Genomic DNA, 20,979 nt, shown 5'->3' with positions numbered 1-20,979 from the left:
AATTCCTGGGCTTTGCCAATTTTTATCGGCGGTTCATCAAGGGCTTCAGTGCCACGGCGGCTCCCTTGCACGCGCTCACGTCTCCTAAGGTTCCCTTCCACTGGTCGGCGGAGGCGGAGGCGGCCTTCCAGGAGCTAAAGAACCGCTTCAGCACCGCTCCCATCCTCACGCTTCCTGATCCGTCGCGGCAGTTTGTGGTGGAGGTGGACGCCTCCAATCAAGGAGTAGGTGCCATCCTTTCACAGAGAGCCAAGAGCGACAACAAGCTCCATCCGTGCGCGTTCCTGTCTCGACGGCTGACGCCCGCCGAACAGAATTATGATGTGGGGGATCGCGAACTGTTGGCAGTAAAACTGGCATTGGAAGAATGGAGACATTGGTTAGAGGGAGCACAGCAGCCTTTTTTGGTCTGGACCGACCATAAAAATTTAGAATACATAAAGTCAGCTAAGAGACTGAATTCACGCCAAGCCCGCTGGTCACTTTTTTTCAATCGTTTTAACTTCACTCTGTCCTACAGACCGGGAACCAAGAACACCAAGCCTGACGCCCTCTCCCGTCTTTTCAACTCGGATCCAGAAATTAAGAAGCCCGAAACCATCCTGCCTCCTCATTGCCTGGTTAGAGCAGTGACCTGGCCTATTGAAGGCCGGGTACAGCGGGCCAATGGTAACAAGCCACCCCCTAGTGGTTGCCCTGAGAACCGACTGTTTGTCCCTGCTCAATTACGATCCCAAGTCATCCATTGGGCTCACACCTCCAGACTCTCCTGCCATCCGGGCATGCGCCGAACGCTGTTTGTCATCCAGCAGCGATTCTGGTGGCCCTCCATGAGGGCAGACGTCACTGAATACGTTGCAGCCTGTCCCGTCTGCGCCCGGAATAAGAACTCCCACGGCGCCCGTATGGGGTTGCTGCATCCCCTACCCATTCCTTCGCGCCCATGGGCAGAGATATCCATGGACTTCGTCACCGGGCTTCCGGCCTCGCATGGGCGAACCACCATACTCACAGTGGTGGACAGATTCTCAAAGATGGCTCACTTTATCGCCTTGCCCAAGCTCCCGTCCGCTAAACGAACGGCCACCGTGATGATGGACCACATATTCCGGGTACATGGGTTCCCGAAAGACATCGTTTCCGATAGAGGGCCCCAATTCGTGTCCAGGTTTTGGAGGGAGTTTTGCAGGCTCATAGGGGCAACCGTGAGTCTCACGTCAGGCTATCACCCGGAGGCAAACGGACAGACGGAACGTATCAACCAGCAGTTGGAGACAAGTCTCCGCTGCCTGGTCTCCCAGAACCCCTCCTCGTGGTGCAAGAACCTCTCCTGGGTGGAGTATGCCCACAACTCCCTGCCCACCACGGCTACAGGTATGTCCCCCTTCAAGTGTGTGTATGGCTACCAGCCCCCAGTCTTCCCTGACAGTGAGCCGGAGGTGACGGTGACTTCGGCCCACGCCTTGGTGCGCCGCTGTCGTCGCGTCTGGTCGGCGGCTCGGGCCACGCTGGTCCGACAGGGGGACCGGGTCAAGCGGATGGCTGACCGGAGGAGACGTCCGGCGCCCGTGTACCAGCGAGGTCAACGTGTCTGGCTGTCCGCCAAGGATCTTCCCCACCGGGGGGACTCCAGGAAACTGGCGCCTCGCTTCGTGGGTCCGTTCCCCATCGCCAAGGTCGTGCACCCGGCCGCGGTGCGTCTCCGCTTGCCCAGGTCCCTTGCAGTCCACCCCACCTTTCACGTTGGGAAGGTCAAGCCGGTGGTGGACAGTCCATTGGTGCCAGATCCTGCGCCGCCTCCACCTCCGCGGACTGTGGGAGGTGGGGCGGCCTACACCGTAAAAGAACTATTGGATGTGCGCAGAAGAGGCCGGGGCTGGCAGTACCTGGTGGACTGGGAGGGTTATGGGCCGGAGGAGCGGCAATGGGTGCCGCCTAGTTATATTTTGGACCCGGGACTTTTTGAGGACTTTTATGCGGCTCATCCTGGGGCTCCTGGGCCGTCTGGGATCCGACCCTAGGGGGGGGGTTCTGTCATGCGGTCGCGTTTATTTTTCCGGGTTTCTGTCTCGTCGATGTCGTAATTTTACTTCCGGTTTTATTTTGTCATCCCTTCCGTTTCAGTTCGTGTTTCCTTCCTCGGTGTTGGTTGTCTTGTCTTCCCTGATCCCGATTGTGTGCACCTGTGTAATTGACAATAATGGTCAGCACCTGTGTCCACGCCCTTTTGTGTGTATTTAGTCCGCGTCTTCCCCTTGTCCTGTGCCAGTGTGTCTTGCCTCGTCCCGACCACCAGCGATTCCTTGATGTCCGAGCTCTCAGTAAGACCCCTCCTCTTTGTCTCGCCACCGAGCGACGCTTTTGTTAGTACTGTGATCCCCATAGCCTTTTTGTCTCGCCTCAGTGCGACGCCTTTTGTTTGTACTTTTTGCCACGTGTTTTCCCTCGCAAGAGGCGTTTTGATTTGTACTTTTGCTCAGTGTGCTTGCTGGAATAAATCCAAGAAAGAAACGACTCTGCATCCGAGTCCTTTGCCTTGTCCCGTGCCTGACAATGATACTGAAAATAATGTTTAAAAAATATACACAGCTTCCTCCCGCCACTTACACTATAACCTTGGATTATCGTTCTCATTTTTGTTAATGCCAATTCTTAGAATTAAAAAGAAATACTTACTCTTGATAATTGAGTCACGCTATATCACAAATTTTGAAAACCTTCTTCCATGTTCCCCCTTTGTACCTATCAAAACCAATTAGAAATATTTTTGCTATCATGATCATCATTGTGGCCCTCACACTTATTGTTCTTGTATTTTAAATAGGCAATTTTTGTACATTTGAAGCCCTTTGAGACTTAATTGTGGGCTATATCAATTTGAATTGCCTTGACTTTATTATTATTCAACTTCTTCTGTATTCCTCTTCCTTTTATTTTAATCTTAACTACTTCCACATAATTCATCTGATTTACTCCATTACACTTTTAACCTCCTAGATTCAAATTCAAATTTCACATCCTCACTTCCAACATTGTGGTAAAATTTTGCAAAGTTTCATTTTTTCCCTTCTAATTTCTTCTAGTTTTCCTTTTTTCTTCTTTTTCTTTTTTTCCACTGACTCAACTCATTTCAATTTTTTTTAACTGTTCATCTTATGCCTACCTATTCCAAAACTCCCCACTCCCCAAATTTCAAATTTTCAACTTTAAAATTCACACCCAATTTTACAAAATTCTTTCTATATTTTTATCAATTTTCTGACCAATTCAACGCGTTCCAAATTTAAACATAATCTTGTAGCTTTCCCCGAATTTTTATTCAGCCTCTTCGCCTTCACACGCAATTTCTACGGAAATTAATAATTCTAGTTATTATTGTTAATCATCCGTGGCCCTCGTAAGGACAAGCCGCATCAGTAATGGATGGATGGATGGATTGTTAATCCTAACCCCAAATGCCTATCATAAATTGCCATTTAAATCAATTGTCGCAAGGGTCATGTCAATGTATTTGTTATTTAAAGCCCTACTGTATTCTTTTTTAATTAAGTAGTGCCCTGTATTATTATATTGCTGACTATCCAGAATTCCGACTTTCTTATGGCCCCTCACCCCTTCAAGCTGAAATATGCATCCTATAAATCAGTCGCAGTTGATGTGTAATTAAATTCTGTTGTTTTGATAAAGGTCAATTAAGTTTAGCAATTCAGCCTTCTGTTGCCCGAATCCAAATTTTCACTGGTCCAATTATAAAATTTCATTATTTCAGTTAGATTAATTTTGTCTTCGAAATGCTAAGTTACATATAAAAATTTATGATTCAAATTATTTAATTTCTATTGATCATTGTCCACTTTGCAAAGTTTCTGATCACGCTGTCGTTATAATTTGTCAGTGCATCTTCACTGACCATATCTATGTATTTTGTTTTTTATCCCCGTTTCAGTGTCAATAAGCAGCCTTATTATTCCCTCTTTTATCAAAACTCCTCAGTTAAGTCTGCCCCAGCACCCAAACACACTTCCATCCCTTTTGTCCCATACTCCATCAACTTTGTAATGCTTCAGCAGTCTTTAGCAATGTGTCCAGTTTGACTTCATGTGACTCGTGCAAGTCTTTAGCAGCCTCTCCTCTTAGATTCTCATGATGATGATTCAGGGGCTGGACCGTCCGGCATGATAATAGTTCCTGTTGTTCTCCCAAAGGTCAAAGGTGTCTCATGACCAGGGACAGTCCTCTGTTGATTTTGAGGCAGCCAGCAGAGTACAAGGACTCAGTTCAGGACTTGTGCCATGCGCTAGGGCAGAACACACTGGGACACAAATTTCACAAAACTATCTTCGTGTTATCAGTCTTCATGTGTAGTATTTGTTCCTTACACCCCAAATCTTCCTATTAACATTTTGTATCCTATCAGTTGCGCACACTCATCATCTTACTATCAATCAATAATCTGAGGGTTGTGGGTAGAAACTCGTCCAACAAGGAAAGTGCCCAGCCCTCATAAAAATGTGAGAGTAAGAGAGAACATACATTGTAGAATTGGATAAAATTAAATTATGATTGCAGATTTTAAATTTAGGAGGAATTATTGATTGGTTATGACATAAGACTATACAAGGACACATGTAAGGATAAGTCAAAGATTTGAATCACTTAGAGTTAAAAACAACAAATAAAAACGACATAGCAAGGGGGCACTTTTTATTAAAAGAACACCAGGTAAGTAGTATTAAGTATTAAGTAGGGGGCATTCGCGATTGGGATTAAATTAAGGATAAAATTAGGTCAATGATTAGAAATCAATGGTGCTCTACACAAAAAGGCTTACATTTTTAATGGGGAAATATTTGGAGTACTGTGTTGGTCTACATAGGTCATGGGCCGAGTTTATTTGGTTTTGATTGTGGTTTGGGTTTATTTTGTTTATTGTTAGGTTTTCCTTGTGTTTATTGTTAAGGTGTTCCTTGTTATTCTCTTATCCCCTGCATTGTGCATTGTCACTTCCGGTTTATTTGGGGTCACTTTTGGTTTATTTGGGCCACTTCCGGTTTATTCGAGTCACTTCCGGTTTGATGTAGATCACTTCCGATTTGATTTGGGGTACTTCCGGTTCACTTGTTAAAATTGGGGCACTTCTGGTTCATTTCCTGTTCATATGGGGTCACTTTCTGTTCATTTTGGGGGCCTTCCTGTTTGTTTTGGGGCACTTCCGGTTCACTTTGTTTTCATTTTGGGGCACTTCATGGTCAATCCAAGATGGCCGCCACACCATGGAAGTGGGGGTGAAGAGGTGAATTGTGTAAGCATAGTGGAAGTGGGGGTGAAGGGGGTGAATATGGTAAGCACAAGGTGAACAAAGTGAATAAAGTTGGAATGGGTTGAATTAAAAATTGAAAATTTTGAAATTAGAAAGGAAAAACTAAATTTTGGAAAATTTGGTGTGAATTTCAAAATTCAAAATTTTTGGTGAGTGGGAAGGCAAAAGATGAACAGTTGAAAGTTGGAACGAGTTGAATCGGTTGAAAATGTAGAATTTAGAAGTGAAAAACAAAATTTGGTGAAATTTTGCGAAATTTTGCGCAAATTTTATACGTAAAAACGTGAAATTCTTTAATTAGGCAATGTTGGGAATGTACCCAATGTGATTTGAATGTGCTAAATGATGTGAATTTCAAACTGGAACGACGTAAATGTGAAATGTTGAATCTGCCATTAAGAATGAATGGGGAAAAATTTTGCGGAACTTTGTGAATTTTGTGAAAAGGGAATTTATTTTTAAATGAAAGGTATGTTAGCAACGATGTAATGAATATTTGGAATAAGTTAAAAGTGGAACGGAGTGAATCAGTTGAAGTATGTAGAACTAGTTAAGCGTCAAAAAAGTAGGGGGAATAAAATTGTCGAATAACAATAGTGTGAAGGCCTTCGCCTTCACACAATAATAAAGAACACGAGTAACAATAGTGTGAAGGCCTTTGCCTTCACACTAATTAGTTGGTCATTATGTTTATAATTGATTCATCAATTAGTGGCCTTGCTTTATTTAAAATTGGCCATAGACTGCGAATTTCAGCTTCTCGCTTCACTTTTAAGTAGCTACGACTACGTACATTGAGCTTGCTTCAGGTGCACGATAAATATCACATTAATCTCCCTATTGCACTATTCGGCATCCGTATCTCATTTGTCAGACTTACATGTAGGTAATCAGATTACTTAAACCACTTAACTTTAATCTCTTAGCAGGCAGGAGCAGAAAGTCAGAATGGGGACAGGTGGCCTCCCCTTCATTACACTCAGCTTCCTCTTTCTCGCCGTTGGCAAACTAACCCGTGCCAGGGAGGAGGAAGACCGGAAGGATAACGTCTCACTGCCACAAATTGGGCGAGCCAGAGAGGAGAAGGGAGCCTGCCGCCACCGACAGCATGGGAGCGTCTCACAGCAAAAAGGTTGGTCGCTTCTTCCTTTCCCTGAGCTGAGATCGAGCTCGGTGCTTGCATTCAGCAAACAAGAACAGCGAGAACAAGACGAGCCGCTCCAACCGAGCATGTTGACGACCTTTCTGTACAAAACAATGCTGATTCTCGGGTTAGTTTCACCAAGGTTTTGTTTTCCTTTAAAACGCTTGTCTATTATGTTGTCAGCGGTTGTCAAACTTTTTCATTTCAAGTTCGAGTCCCTAAAAGTTGGATTGGACATTGTCAGAACGTTGTGTGCAGTTTCAACATCAACGCACTTCAAATAGTTGTTGCATTGGACTGGATTGCACAAAGACACGCCTGCACTGACCATCGGGAGAACCGGGAGTATTCTCGAAGCGCCGGCCTAGGATAGGCCTGCTGGCCTGCGTCTCTCTGGGTTTTTTTTTTCTTATTTTAGTCTCCTGGTGCGGCAGCGCGCCTATCAGAGAGATAGGTCGGGCCACTCAGGCCAGGAGCATGTGAGGAGGGAAAGACAATTGGTTTATATCAATTAACACCCGCCCCCACAGTCCGTATCAACCACACAGAGCGCGTGTGGAGGAAGGGGTGTGTTACTATGTCAGGTACCGTCTGCTGTAGCTAGCAAGTGGTGCAAGTGAGGATAATGGACTTCAAACGTGGTAAAAAGAAGAGGAAAGGCGGTGCGGAGAGGGACAAAAAAGAAAGGCGCTGGAGGAGGACGCGGCAAAATGCACAAAAGTTACGGATTTGTTGAATGTTTGATTTGCAATGAGAAGTTTTCAAATATAACAAGGAGAGCAATTTGGAGCGACATTTTCAGCTAAAGCATGCTAAATTTGCTGCCGATCACCCAGTTGGAACTGAGAGGAAGGTTGCAATTTGAGGAACGAAAAAACTGTTTCAAGAAGTGGAGTGCATCTCCAAACTCTACGACTGCCGCAAGTTTTTTTGCAGCCCGGGAGATAATAAAGCGTGGAAAACCATTCACTGGTGGCGAGTACATGAAGGATTCATTCGTCAAAATATCAGAGTGCCTATTTTCGGACTGCAAAAACAAAACCGAGATCATTCCGAAAATTAAAGACATGCCTCTCTCCACAAAAACAGCAAAGGAAATGGTCATTTGAATAGCAAACAATATCACCGATCAGCAAATCAAGGACATCAATTCCGCTCCAGCTTTCTCAATTGCCTGTGATGAGTCGTGTGACCTGACCGATACTGAATAGACAGCTCTGCTATGCAGGTACGTGAACTCTAATGGGCCGCAAGAAGAAATTGATACCACTAAAAGGCCAAACACAGGGGGAGGACATCTGCAAGGCTCTGCTGCAGCGTTTCAATGACAAAGATACACACTGACCACATGATTTCAGTCACTACAGACGGCGCACCGAGTATGAGGGTCGCAAAAGTTTGTCCATTGCATATTCCACCAAGAGGCGCTGTGTGCGTAAACATTCCCACCGGAGTGTATGGAGGTAATGAACCTTGTCATCCATATTGTGAACAAAATAATTGCAAAAGCATTAAACCACCGCCAGTTCCGTGAATTGCTAGATGAAGTCGACAGCGAATATGCCGATCTGCTGCACAACAAAGTCCGCTGGCTATCCAGGGGCGACGTTTTGCGTCGCTTTGTTGCTTTGTATTTTCAAGATTCAAGATTCAAGATTCAAGAGTTTTTTATTCGCCATGTTTGAGCGTGCCAAACAAGGAATTTGACTTCGGTAAATCACAGCCTCTGTTCAACATTTAGGTGACTAACAACAACACTCAGCACATGTGAAGAATGAAAGATATTCTCAGACATCCCCAGATCTTAAACTCCCAAGAGGGCAAGGAAAAACTCAAAACTCCAGCTATGGGAAATGAGAAACCTTGAGAAAAGTCCACAGATGGGAGGGTCCCTCTTCTAGGATGACCAGGCTGCAATGGATGCAGAGAGGACACATAGTACAAACAGTGTAAACAAAAAAGGTGTGGAAAGCAGGATGTTATTGCACAGTAATGACTCTGAGACTCTAAGAGTGGTGTGAGTTCATCAGAGCGACAGCCTGGGGGAAGAAGCTGTCTCTGTGTCTGCTGGTTTTAGTGTACAGAGCTCTATAACGGCGTCCGGAGGGGAGTAGTTCAAACAGGCTGCAACCTGGGTGCGAAGGGTCTGTTGAGATGTTACTTGCACGTTTCCTGGTCCTGGTCAGGTACAAGTCTTGAATAGATGGGAGGTTGATTCCAATTATCTTTTCTGCTGTCCTTATTGTCCGTTGCAGTCTGTGCTTGTCTTGTTTGGAGGCCGATCCAAACCAGACAGTGATGGAGGTGCAGAGGACAGACTGGATGATGGCAGTGTAGAAGGTCTTCAGCAGCTCCCGCGGCAGGTTGAACTTCTTGAGCTGTCTCAGGAAGTACAGCCTCTGCTGGGCCTTCTTCCGGACAGAGTCTATGTGGCCGGTCCATTTCAGGTCCCGAGAGATTGTGGTTCCCAGGAACTTGAAGGTGTCTGATGAGAGAATAGTATTACTGCGGATAGTGAGGGGTGAAAGTGGTGAAGGGCCTCGCCTGAAGTCCACTGTCATCTCCACGGTCTTGAGCGGGTTCAGGTCCAGGTGGTTTTGGCTGCACCAGTGGACCAGCCGCTCCACCTCCTGTCTGTACGCAGTCTCATCACCGTTCTGGATCAGTCCAATGAGAGTGGTGTCGTCTGCATACTTCAGGAGCTTCACAGAAGAGTCACTTGCGGAGAAATCGTTGGTGTAGAGGGAGAAGAGCAGTGGGGAGAGGACGCACCCCTGAGGGGCTCCAGTGTTGGTAGTCAGAGTGTCAGATGTGATGCTCCCCAGCCTCACACGCTGTCTCCTGTTGGTCAGGAAGCTGGTGATCCACTGACAGGTGGAGGCAGGCACCGCGAGCTGGATGAGCTTCTGTTGGAGGATGTCAGGAGCGATGGTGTTGAACGCCGAGCTGAAGTCCACAAACAGGATCCTGGCGTACTTTCCTGGGGTGTCCAGGTGTTGCAGGATGTAGTGCAGTCCCATGTTGACCGCATCATCCACCGACCTGTTTGCCCGGTAGGCAAACTGGAGGGGGTCCAGCAGGGGGCCCGTGACATCCTTCAGGTGGTTCAGCACTAACCTCTCGAAAGATTTCATGACCACAGATGTCAGTGCAACAGGTCTATAGTCATTTAGACCTGTGATGGCGGGCTTCTTGGCCACTGGAACGATGGTGGAGCTCTTGAAGCACGCGGGCACCTCACACAGCTCCAGGGAACGATTGAAGATCCGTGCAAAGGTGGGCGCCAGCTGCTCAGCGCAAACTTTCAAGCAGGAAGGTGACACGCCGTCTGGGCCCGGTGCCTTCCTGATCTTTTGTCTTCGGAACATCTGGCGCACTTCCTCCTCGCGAATCTGGAGTGCGGGCGCGGCCTCTGCAAGAGAGAGAGTCGGTGACCACGGTGATGGAGGTGTGGACAGAGCAGTTGTGGGGGTTGGTGAGTATGTGGATTGTGCTGCAGGAAGTCCCGTTGTGTGGGAGGACCGATCAAACCTGCAGTAGAACCTGTTTAGGTGGTTAGCGAGCCTTGGGCTCTCCACAGGACGGGGGGTTCGTTTCTTGAAGCCCGTGATGCTCTGCAGGCCTTTCCACACTGTTGAGGGATCAGGATTGGCAGAGAGGTGTCTCTCCAGGCTCTCCCCGTAACACCTCCTGGCTTTCCTGACCTCTCGGTTCAGTGTGTTTCTGGTCTGCTTGAACAGGTCCCGGTCGCCGCTCCTGTAGGCCTCCTCCTTGACTTTGCGCAGCCTCCTAAGGTTCGGTGTAAACCAAGGTTTGTCGTTGTTGTACGTGCAGAAGGTCTTAGTCTGCACACACAGATCCTCACAAAAACTGATGTATGATGTGACAGTGTCAGTGAGTTCATGCAAGTCTGAATCTGCAGCTTCGAAAACTCTCCAATCGGTGCAGTCAAAGCAGGCTTGGAGGTTCTGCCTTGACTCCACTGTCCACTTCCTGACAGTCCTCACCACAGGCTTAGAAGTTTTTAGTTTCTGTCTGTAGGCAGGGATCAGATGAACTAGACAGTGGTCCGAGAGTCCTAAAGCTGCACGAGCCACAGAGTGGTATGCATCCTTAATTACGGTGTAGCAGTGGTCCAGTGTCTGTGCCCCTCTGGTGGGACACGTTATGTGCTGTCTGTATCTGGGGAGTTCGTGTGCGAGGTTCGCCCTGTTAAGATCACCCAGAACAATGATTAGTGAATTTGGTAGAAGTTTCTCCATGTCTGTCACCTGGTCAGCCAGCATCTGCGTGGCTTCACTCGCACGTGCGTGTGGTGGGATGTAAACAGCCGCCATGACGATCGAGGAGAACTCCCGTGGTGAATAGAACGGCCGGCAGTTTATGAAAAGTGTTTCTAGGAGAGGGCTGCAAAACTCTTTCAACACCATGACATCAGTACACCAACGTTCATTAATGTAGAAACAGAGACCACCTCCCTTTGATTTTCCGGAGAGCTCCGCGCTGCGATCTGCACGCGTTAGCCGAAACCCAGCTAACTCCATGGCGTGGTGGGGGGTTCGTTCGCTAAGCCACGTTTCAACAAAACACAGCGCGGCGGATCTGCTGAAGTCCGTGTTCCTCGAAGTGAGGAGCAGCAGTTCGTCCATCTTGTTCGCCAGGGAGCGGACATTCGCCAGATGAATTGACGGTAGGGCAGAACGGAACCCTCTCTGCCTCAGCTTTACGAGGGCTCCGGCTCGTTTTCCGCGTCGCCGCCGTCGCGCTAGCTTGTATAGCACCGCCGCTCCGGCTAAAATCTCCGACAAACAGTCTGAATCAGAGAAAACAGGAGAGAAAATACCAGAAGAAGACTGACCGATGTTTAACAGTGCTTCTCTAGTAAAAGTGATCCGGGATGGACAGCAGAAGACGCAGAAAACACACAAAATAAGACAAAGAAACAGAGAGCGACTCACCGTGGCAGCCATCCGCGGCGCCATCAGATGACGTCTGCTTAATTATTTTGATAGTAGGCATACAGCTCTTGTATTGACAGTCTATGTTGCCTTTTTTGGGGGGGGTCAATATGGCTCTTTGAACATTTTGGGTTGCCGACCCCTGCACTAGCCAATAACTTATGAGCCCTCTGTAAACAATCGCGTTTCTCAAACTATTTCTTATAAAATGATCGGAACTGACCGATCTAACACATTGGTACTGCTTACTTATGTTTCCCTTTCATATCGATCCGTAAATTTAGGGGGTTTTTTGTTTTGTTTTGTTTTTTGATGGAGCCGCTCGAGTGGCAGCCTGTTACAGCAGCTCTGACCTTTCTTCCCTTCTTTTAGTGTTTTTGATTGTGTTATAGTGAGTTTGTTGTTTTTCAACTTCTCACATTATTGATTTAGGCTAGTGCGCAAATATGGATGTTCACGTTGTAACATTCATAGTTTGTTCCCTACTGATTCTGGAACTTTTTGGTACGGCGTCGGGTGAGCTATGCATACTCGGGGCTCTGTTGTCTACACCCGCAATCAGCTGTTAGCCTGGCGCTACACACCCCTTCCCTGCGGGTTGCGGCCGGAGATTCCCAAGGAGATACGGCCGCGGAGAAGAGGATGCCGAGCCGGAGTAAAGTGCAGGCAGCGGAAGACCGTGCTTGCCGTCGGTCATCATGGGAAACGTGAGATCTCTTCTAAGCAAAATGGAAGCGCTAACGGCGCTAGCCAGGACGCAGAGGGAATATCGCGAATGCAGTCTCATGTGCTTCACGGAGACATGGCTGAACGATCTCTCGCCCGACTCACACCTCTCCCTGGACGGTTTTCAAGTGATGCGGGCTGACAAGGAGTGCTACGGAGAGCGGTAAGAGGAGAGGTGGGGTACTCGCTGTGTTTGTGAACAATAGATGGTGCCATCCCGGACACGTCAGCGTTAAGGAGCGAGTCTGCTCCAGTGACTTGGAGTTGTTGGTGGTTAGCATGCGATGTGCTACCTCCCGAGGGAGTTTTCACATGTTATTGCTATAACTGTGTACATCCCTCCCTCGGCTGTCGCTGCTACCGCTACGAACCGAATCCACGCTATCGTTTCTAGGCTTCAAACCCAGCACCCCCAATCTCTCCTCCTCATCTCCGGGGACTTCAATCATGCTTCCCTGGTCTCTTCCCTCCTCACCTTTATGTAATATGTTGACTGCCCCACCAGAAACGATAGAATTTTGGACCTGTTGTATGCTAATGTCAAGGATGCATACACCTCTTCCCCCCTCCCCCCACTTGGTCGCTCGGATCACAACCTTGTCCATCTGGTCGCAGTGGTTAAACGGCGTCCACCTGAGAGGAGGTCTGTGATGTTGTGGTCTGAGGAATCCACTGCCAGGCTGAGAGACTGCTTTGAGAGTACAGACTGGGAAGCTCTCTGTGGCCCCCATGGAAGTGACATTGACAGCGTGACCCACTGCGTTATGGACTACATAAATTTCTGTGTGAAGACCACTGTGCCCTCCAAGTTGGTCCGTTGTTTCCCCAATAAATAATAAATAAAGGCTCTGCTTAATGGGAAGAAGAGAGCCTTTGGTTCGGGGGATGTGATGAAGCTGCGTAGAATCCAGAAGGAACTCCGGCTGAAGATCAGGCAGGGGAAGGAGAACTACGGGAGGAGGCTGGAGAAGCAAATGGGGCTTAACAACGCCAGAAACGTCTGGAGGGGTCTGCAGTCCATCTCGGGCCATGGTAAAGGGGTTGATCGGAAACCAGCTGATGGGGACAAGGACTGGGCGGATGAACTCAATCTGTTCTTCAACAGATTTGGTTCCGCCTCCCCCCCGCCCCTTCACCTCGCTCCGCACCTCATTCTGCTACCTTCGACACTCCAGCCCCCCCGCCAGCTCACCAACCCACTCTCACCCCCCCGGAGTTACTCTGCTGTCTCCACTCCATCACCCCGGTCTTCCGACATTACCCTCTCCTTTACAGATCTTCAGGTGAGGAGTCACCTCAGAAAGGTCAAGGCAGGGAAGGCTCCGGGCCCAGATGGCATCTGGCTGAGACTGCTCAGCGACTGTGCAGACCAGCTGAGTGGCGTGGTCATGTACCTGTTCAACCTGAGCCTGAACAAGGTCCCAGGACTGTGGAAGACCTCCTGCGTGGTCCCCGTACCGAAGGTGCCGCACCCCAAGGAGCCTAACCACTTCAGGGCTATTGCCTTGACTTCCCACCTGATGAAGACTATGGAGCGGATCATCTTGGGTCACCTGCGTTCACTAGTGGGAGCGCAGCTGGACCCCCTGCAGTTTGCTTACCTGCCTGGTGTTGGGGTGGACGATGCAGTGATTTATCACTGAGAGGATCATGTTCTTCGATTTCTCCAGCGCTTTTAACACTATCCAGCCGTCACTGCCTAGGGTGAAAATGGAGAAGGTGGGTGTGGACCAGCGCCTGGCTGCATGGACAACGGACTTCCTCATCGACCGGCCGCAGTATGTGAGGTTACGTCACTGTGAGTCTGACGTGGTGCGCTGCAGCACAGGTGTCCCCCAGGGTACGGTGCGCTCTCCTTTCCTTTTCACCCTTTTCACTTCAGACTTTACCCACGACACCGCTCACTGCCACATCCAGAAGTTCTCCGACGACACAGCCATTGTTGGATATATCTCGGAGGAGAACAATCTGGAATATAGGACGGTCATCAAGGACTTTGTCAGCTGGTGTGAGCTCAACCAGCTTCAGCTGAACACCAGCAAGACGAAGGAGTTGGTTGTGAGCTTCGGGAGGACAGCACCCATCTTCACTCCGGTTAACATCCAGGGATCGGGCATTGAGGTAGTGGAGAACTACAAATTCCTGGGTGTTCGCCTTAACAGCAAACTGGACTGGACTTGACTGATCACACCCACGCCCTGTACAAAAAGGGCCAGAGTCGCCTCCACCTGCTGAGGAGACTGAGGTCCTTTGGTGTGTGCAGGGCTCTCCTCCGGACCTTCTATGACTCTGTGGTGGCCTCAGCCATCCTCTACGCTGTGGTCTGCTGGGATGGGGGCAATACTGACCGGAACAGGAGGAGACTGAATAAGATGGTCAGAAGAGCGAGCTCTGTCCTGGGCTGTCCCCTGGACTCCATTGAGGTTGTGGGTGAGAGGAGGATGTTGATTAAGCTTAAATCCATCATGGACAACACCTCTGACACCCTCCATGAGATTGTGCGGTCCCTGAGCAACTTCTTTAGCGGCAGAGTTTTGCACCCCCGGTGTAGGAAGGAACGGTTCCGCAGGTCCTTCGTTCCCTCTGCTGTCAGACTTTACAACATGCGTGGCACCTGATAAAATTAATGTGTTTCGTCTCTACTAGCGACACTTGTGTTTGTCCTTGTCTGTTATTTACCCTTTTTTGAAATTTTGGCACTTGTTTTATTCTTACACTCGTATTATTCTTGCACTCATATGCGCTGCTGTGACAGGTGAATTTACCCGCTGCGGGATGAATAAAGTTCTATCAATCAATTAATCAATCAATCAATCAATCAAACATTAACGGAGTAGCCTATTTTGAGATAGCCTCGTGCATATAGCAGTTATCATTATAGCATTAGCCACCCACAAACTCCCACGACCCTCAGCTCGCAGACTCCATTGAGCCTCAGCAAAGTGTCGTAGCAGCTCCCTTTAAACAATCGCGTTTCTCAAACTATCTCTTATAAAATGATTGGAACTGACTAAAGTTCGATCTAACACATTGGTACTGTTTACTTATGTTTCCCTTCTATATCGATCCGTAAATTTACTCGCAACATTAACGGAGCAGCCTATTTTGAGATGAAATAGCCTCGTGCGTGCAGCAGCTATCATTATAGCATTAGCCACCCACAAACTCCCATGAGCCTCAGCTCGCAGACTCCCATGAACCTCAGCAAAGTGTAATGGCAGCCCCCTGTAAACAATCGCGTTTCTCAAACTATCTCCTATAAAATGATCGGAACTGACTAAAGTTTGATCTAACACATTGGTACCGCTTACTTATGTTTCCCTTCTATATCGATCCGTAAATTTACTCGCAACATTAACGGAGCAGCCTATTTTGAGATGAAATAGCCTTGTGCGTGCAGCAGCTATCATTATAGCATTAGCCACCCACAAACTCCCATGAGCCTCAGCTCGCAGACTCCCATGAGCCTCAGCAAAGTGTCGTGGCAGCCCCCTGTAAACAATCAGGTTTCTCAAACACTCCCATAAAAGTGATTAGAACCGACTAAAGACTGATTTAACACATTGGTGCTGCTTATTTATGATTCCGTTGGATATTGATCTGTAAACGTACTCGAAAACCTTAACAGAACAGCCTATTCTGAAATGAAATAGCCTCGCGGGTACAACAGCTATTCAGTGACGCCTCCTGACCACGGTTGCCGTAATGCTGGGAAGCGATGCGACCTTGTAATTTACTAGTCGTACTAAAATGTACTGAAACATTTTGGCGGAGCGCTGTGCACAACAAATATGGATCAAAAAATTTATCAATTGATCCATATATAAGGCGCTCTGCAATATAAGGCGTACTGTGATTTTTTGAGTAAATTTTAAGTTTTTAAGTGCGCCTAACAGTCATCATGATGATGAATAGTGCAGAAAATACGGTAGTTCTAGTTGATTTTGTAAGTTGAAGAGTCATTTGTTATTCTTTCTTACTTGCTCATTCTTCTAAACTTTGTAACTGGCCCTGGCTAAATTAATATTAAAATATATGTCTATTTTTCCAATGCAAAGGTGGAAATATTGCCAGTTTTGGTGCTTCAGACAGTAGGCCCAGAACTAGATCAGAGCAGCTGACAAGTAAAGGACAATCATCTATCAATGCATGGGATTCAATAGGCTATGACTATGCATGAAACATTTGGGGAAATAAAAGCATATACCGTATTTATTCTAATTATCGTCCATATTCAAATAATCGCCCAGTGTGTCTTAGCGATGACATAAATAAAAAACATTGATACCTCTAATTATCGCCCATGCTACTAAAAATTCCCCCCAAAACTTATGTTTTCCTCCGCGACCGCATGCCGACGTCATTGCGCAAGTTTAAATATGACTGATTTGACAAGCACGTCGAATGTCCCTTTTAAATTGGTTTTCTCCATAAACTATGATACAATTACACTCGTCACTCCGCTACAATATCCTCACACAATTACGTTATCGGGGCTTGCGCTCGAACAAGACGATCGCGATAACATGACGTGCGCAACATGTGATGTGCGACGGTAACGTGTCGCATCGATGGAGCGTCAATTGACGCACCCCGCTGTTAGAGGTAAATCAAAACAGCCGCTGTTCTAGTGTTAAGAACACCAGTGAGATGCAGGTATTGCATACTACATATAGAAAATATACATATTATCACCCATTTCAGTGCCCCTTGGCGATCGGACAAAAAGTGTTCTCTATTATTCGCCCACCCTGGGCGATAATTAGAATAAATACGGTAACTCGAAACACTTGCAAGGGTTAATAATTAGAATAAATACGGTATTTAACCATATCATTCTTCTGATATTGATTAAATGTGTTCTTGTTGATAGTATAATTATTAAGCTGGTTGTTCTGACAGTCCCAGCAGATGTAGAGTATACTGGCAAGACAAGTCCAGGGAGACAGCAAGACAGTGCAAGGGAAAGGCCAACTCAGGACACAGACAGACAGTCAGACTCAGAGAGACCTTTTGATTATTTTGCTCGCCCTCATTCTAGAGATTTTGATTTGTTTTTCCGGTACCACCCACAACAAAACCCTAAGAATGGTTGTGTACATGTGCTTGCGCACGAATGCGTTTTGCTTGTGCCCATGCATTTAAGTGTGGGTGTGAACATGCACGTGTGGGCAAGGCCAGGGTGGCCTGGTTACATAACTGACTCCTGGCCCGAAAAAAATCTCCCAGCCCGGCCCTGCACAAAGACAACAAAAAGTATATTTATTTTAAAAACAAACCTTCATAGAAATAACCTGTATTGAACGTCAAATTTAGTACCATATTGGCCCGAATATAAGATGGTGTTTTTTGCATTGAAATAAGACTGAAAAAGTGGGGGTCGTCTTACATTCGGGGTCTAGACATTATACCCATTCACAACGCTAGATGGCACCAGATATCTCTAATGCGAATGCTGAACTTAATTCCCCAAGCCAAAGCGAACCCCTGTCACGAAGAAGAAAAATAAAAATAGCGGTAGCATGAAGAAGAAAAATAAAAAATAGCGGTAAGACAGAAAAGAGAAGAAAATAAGAGAAGAGATAACAGAAAATGGAGAAACAGTAGGTTTATTTACATTTCAAAAAAACAGAAGCCATTCATTTACAAATGTGATTGCACTTTAATTTACATTTTTAAATGTTCAGATATTAAGATGTGATAGACGGTTTTTGCATGATTTGACTGAGGCAAATGACAAACGCGCACTTTTTATCAAAGTGTCACCAGTTTTCCATTAAAGGGTTCGATAAGCCGGGGTGAAGGGACTCGTCCGTCTCTGACCACCCGAGTTAAATTAATTCTATCAGAATCAATCTAATTTCTTTATGACGCCAATCCCTCTCAAGTCAACCTACGCGCGTACCGAGTAACTCAATTCGAGGCAAGTCGTCAGAATGACCGCGGCATAATGATGGCTCCCTTTGGTTGTTTGATGCTTTTGTTATGTTACGGGTACTTTTAGATGTCTTTGTTAAGACCTCAAGGATTTGTTAATTTACTTGAGCGCCCTCGCCCTAGCTGAGCTCAAGATAACTACTTCGAACCAGATCTGACAATTCTCGATGTTAAGGATTAAAGCTGTCTTCACTTTAAAAAGAATTGAACAGATTTAAAGAATGACTATGGTAGGGAAATAAAGACATTTTAAAGTTCTAATTACTGCATATAAAACCATGCTCAACATAGTTAATACGAAATAATCGATAACCAAATTAAGGATTAAGAAGAGATTTAATGAATAAGCAAGAAAAAGAATTACAAGTCAAAGAAAACAACAACACTCACCCACTCAGAACAAAAGAGGAGACTAAAGGTCTAAAATCCTTTTTGGTTGAACAAGTCGAGTGATCGGCTCTCCTTTGTCCCAAAATCCGAATTCTGTTTAAAAACAGAGGAAAGGTCTGGCCGTGAGGAGCATAGCCAAAAAAGTAAAATTGGCTTTCTGCCCGGAGCGGCTGTCTCCTCTGCCTTCCTCAAAGCTTAAAATTTGACAAAGTCCAATTCAAAGACTTAGTAGATTTTGGTTCAATCTCAAAAAGAATGAAAAATCCATCTTTGTTCTTTTACTCCGGGCAACGTCACAGCCATCGCCCTGACTAGGAAGAAGCGCCCCGCTCTGTGTTCGGGCAACATATTTATAGGCTTCTGGCATTACCTCATCGAAACTACCTCACCGGCACGTGAGGTGGCCTTTCTGGAAGTTTCTGGAAGCTTCGAGAATGTTCCTTAGCTTTCACAAATTTTCAAAATTCAAACAAAAAAAAGAGAAAAAAAAAGTTAAACTGCGATAAACGAACCACGATGTAGCAAGGAATTAATGTAATTTGAATTTCAAGTTACGTCAGTGGCGCGGCTCGGTGGTTGTTTACATAAAGGATAAAGATTCGATCACGGGATGACGAAGATGACAAAGGGCCCCACGTACTACCGGCATCATTAGCAGCTTTGTTTGTAAGTGACACGGAGGATGAAGAGTTTGAAGGTTTTAATGATTTGAAGTGACACAGAAGGTTTGAAAAACTATTATGGCTTTTACGCACGCCCGGTCCTATTCTACGGAGCTCTTCTTCACCTCCGTGGATTGAAGTCGGGGGCCGGCGCTCGGCCGGGTGGCTGTCCAGGGACGGTGGATGGGGCTCGGACATAGCTTTTAAGCACGCCTGGTCCTACTCTACGGAGCTCTCTTTCACCTCCGTGAATGGAAGTCAGGGGCCGGCACTCGGCCGGGTGGCTGTCCGGGGACGGTGGGTGGGGCTCGGACATGGCTTTTACGCACGCCCGGTCCTATTCTATGGAGCTCTCTTCCACCTCCATGGCTGGAAGTGCCACCTCCGGGGATGGAAGTCCACGCCGGTGCTTTGGGCCGTGTGGTGGTGAACTATTTATGTTATAGTTATTTGATATATTTTATTTCGTATAGCAACTTGTATATGTTTTTATTGTTACAGTTCAGTACTTGTTGGCTCGTTGAAATCTTGTTTTATTAAATAAAGAGACGTTCACCAAGCCAACGTCTTTCCTTGTACCTTGTTAACGCTATAATATAGTTATATACTAGATCTGTGGAATAACGACGAGGCTGACGTCAGGGCGCACGCGCGGCGTTGTTGACAAAGGACGAGGAATTTGATCGATGGATTTAATGATTTGGAGTGACACAGATGGTTTGATAATATTGTTGTTTATATGATAGTTATTTGATATATACTTTATATATCATTATATGGGTCTGTGGAATATTCAGAATATTTAGATGTCAGCGGCGATGCGCGTACGCGGCATCGTTTCCGTAAAGGACGATCGATGGATTTAATGAATTGGAGTGACACAGATGGTTTTATAAGCGCGTTATTTATGTAATAGTTATTTGAATTACTCTGAATGTTACGTCAGGCCCGTTCTCAGCTCTTCGTTTGTGTTTATGTCACGTTAGCATACCTATCGTTTAGCCTGTTGTTGCTCGTTCATGTCCGTTCTTGGTGTTGGATTTTGTCGAATAAATTTCCCCCAAAATGCGACTTGTACTCCGGAGTGACTTCTATATGTTTTTTTTTCACGTTATTGTGCATTTTATGGCTCATTTGATCCATATTCCGGAGCGACTTTTAGTCCGAAAATTACGGTAATTATTTTCTGTATAAAAATTAAATTTGGTGTTCAAAAAATCTTTTTTTCAAACTTGAGTCTTGAAAAAGAGGGGGTCGTCTTACAATCAGGGTCATCTTAAATTCGGTCTAATATTGTACTACCAAACAGTATTCAAGAAATGTATTGTAGTGACTTTTTATTCTAAGTTTGAAGCCACGCTCAGCTTCTGCTCAATTTGATTCATATGCCTAGCACTCGAGGGCGCTCGCGCACAATACGTGCAAATCATCGTTTGCATCAATGTTTGTCTCGTCTTCAACTTTGGCCTGATGTTCATCTCAATGATAGTCTCGATGTGTTTTTGCACGTATTAACTTTTTTAGCACAATGTTTTGTTAGCAGCGAGACTTTGTCGCACTTTTGTGGTGCGTCGGTTGTCACGGTGAGAGAGCACGCTGTCCAGTCGTCCCGTGAGGTCAAACGCCGATGGGTGCAGTGGGCGAGCGGGTGCCCTGCACTGCCTTCGCTGTCCGCCGGGAGAGAAGACGACGGCACACACACGCATCCACCCATATCACATTCCCACGTACTTGATTGACAGTTATGACGTAGGGACAGGACAGGAAGTAGCTGTCAGACCGGTTTTCGAAGTAACTGGCACGCGTACGCGTCCTCCTTGTCATCGGCTCATTGGCGGTGTT

At 46.5% G+C, this 20,979-nt stretch overlaps 1 protein-coding gene across 4 annotated transcripts in view; it reads left to right on the top strand.

The window, feature by feature from the left end:
* Positions 1-1,837: 1,837 nt before the first annotated feature.
* The window catches only part of LOC148390266 (protein FAM107B-like), a 33,457-nt gene continuing 14,315 nt past the window's right edge, over positions 1,838-20,979 (top strand). The window contains exons 1-2 of one of the 4 annotated variants that reach the window (XM_088390525.1): positions 1,838-2,321; positions 6,247-6,452. Coding sequence is in view for 1 of the 4 variants with exons in the window: in XM_088390527.1 (XP_088246653.1) it covers positions 6,429-6,452 (24 nt within the window). In the remaining 3 variants the exon portion in view is untranslated. The remainder of the gene's footprint in view (positions 2,322-6,246; positions 6,453-20,979) is intronic. The other 3 variants (XM_088390527.1, XM_088390529.1, XM_088390524.1) reach the window with 3 other exon arrangements.

The sequence above is a fragment of the Syngnathus floridae genome, chromosome 11 (assembly GCF_059516105.1).
Source record: "Syngnathus floridae isolate MCC-2025c chromosome 11, RoL_Sflo_1.0, whole genome shotgun sequence".
In the NCBI taxonomy this organism is placed as follows: domain Eukaryota; kingdom Metazoa; phylum Chordata; class Actinopteri; order Syngnathiformes; family Syngnathidae; genus Syngnathus; species Syngnathus floridae.
This window is presented reverse-complemented; position numbering and strand designations above follow the sequence as displayed.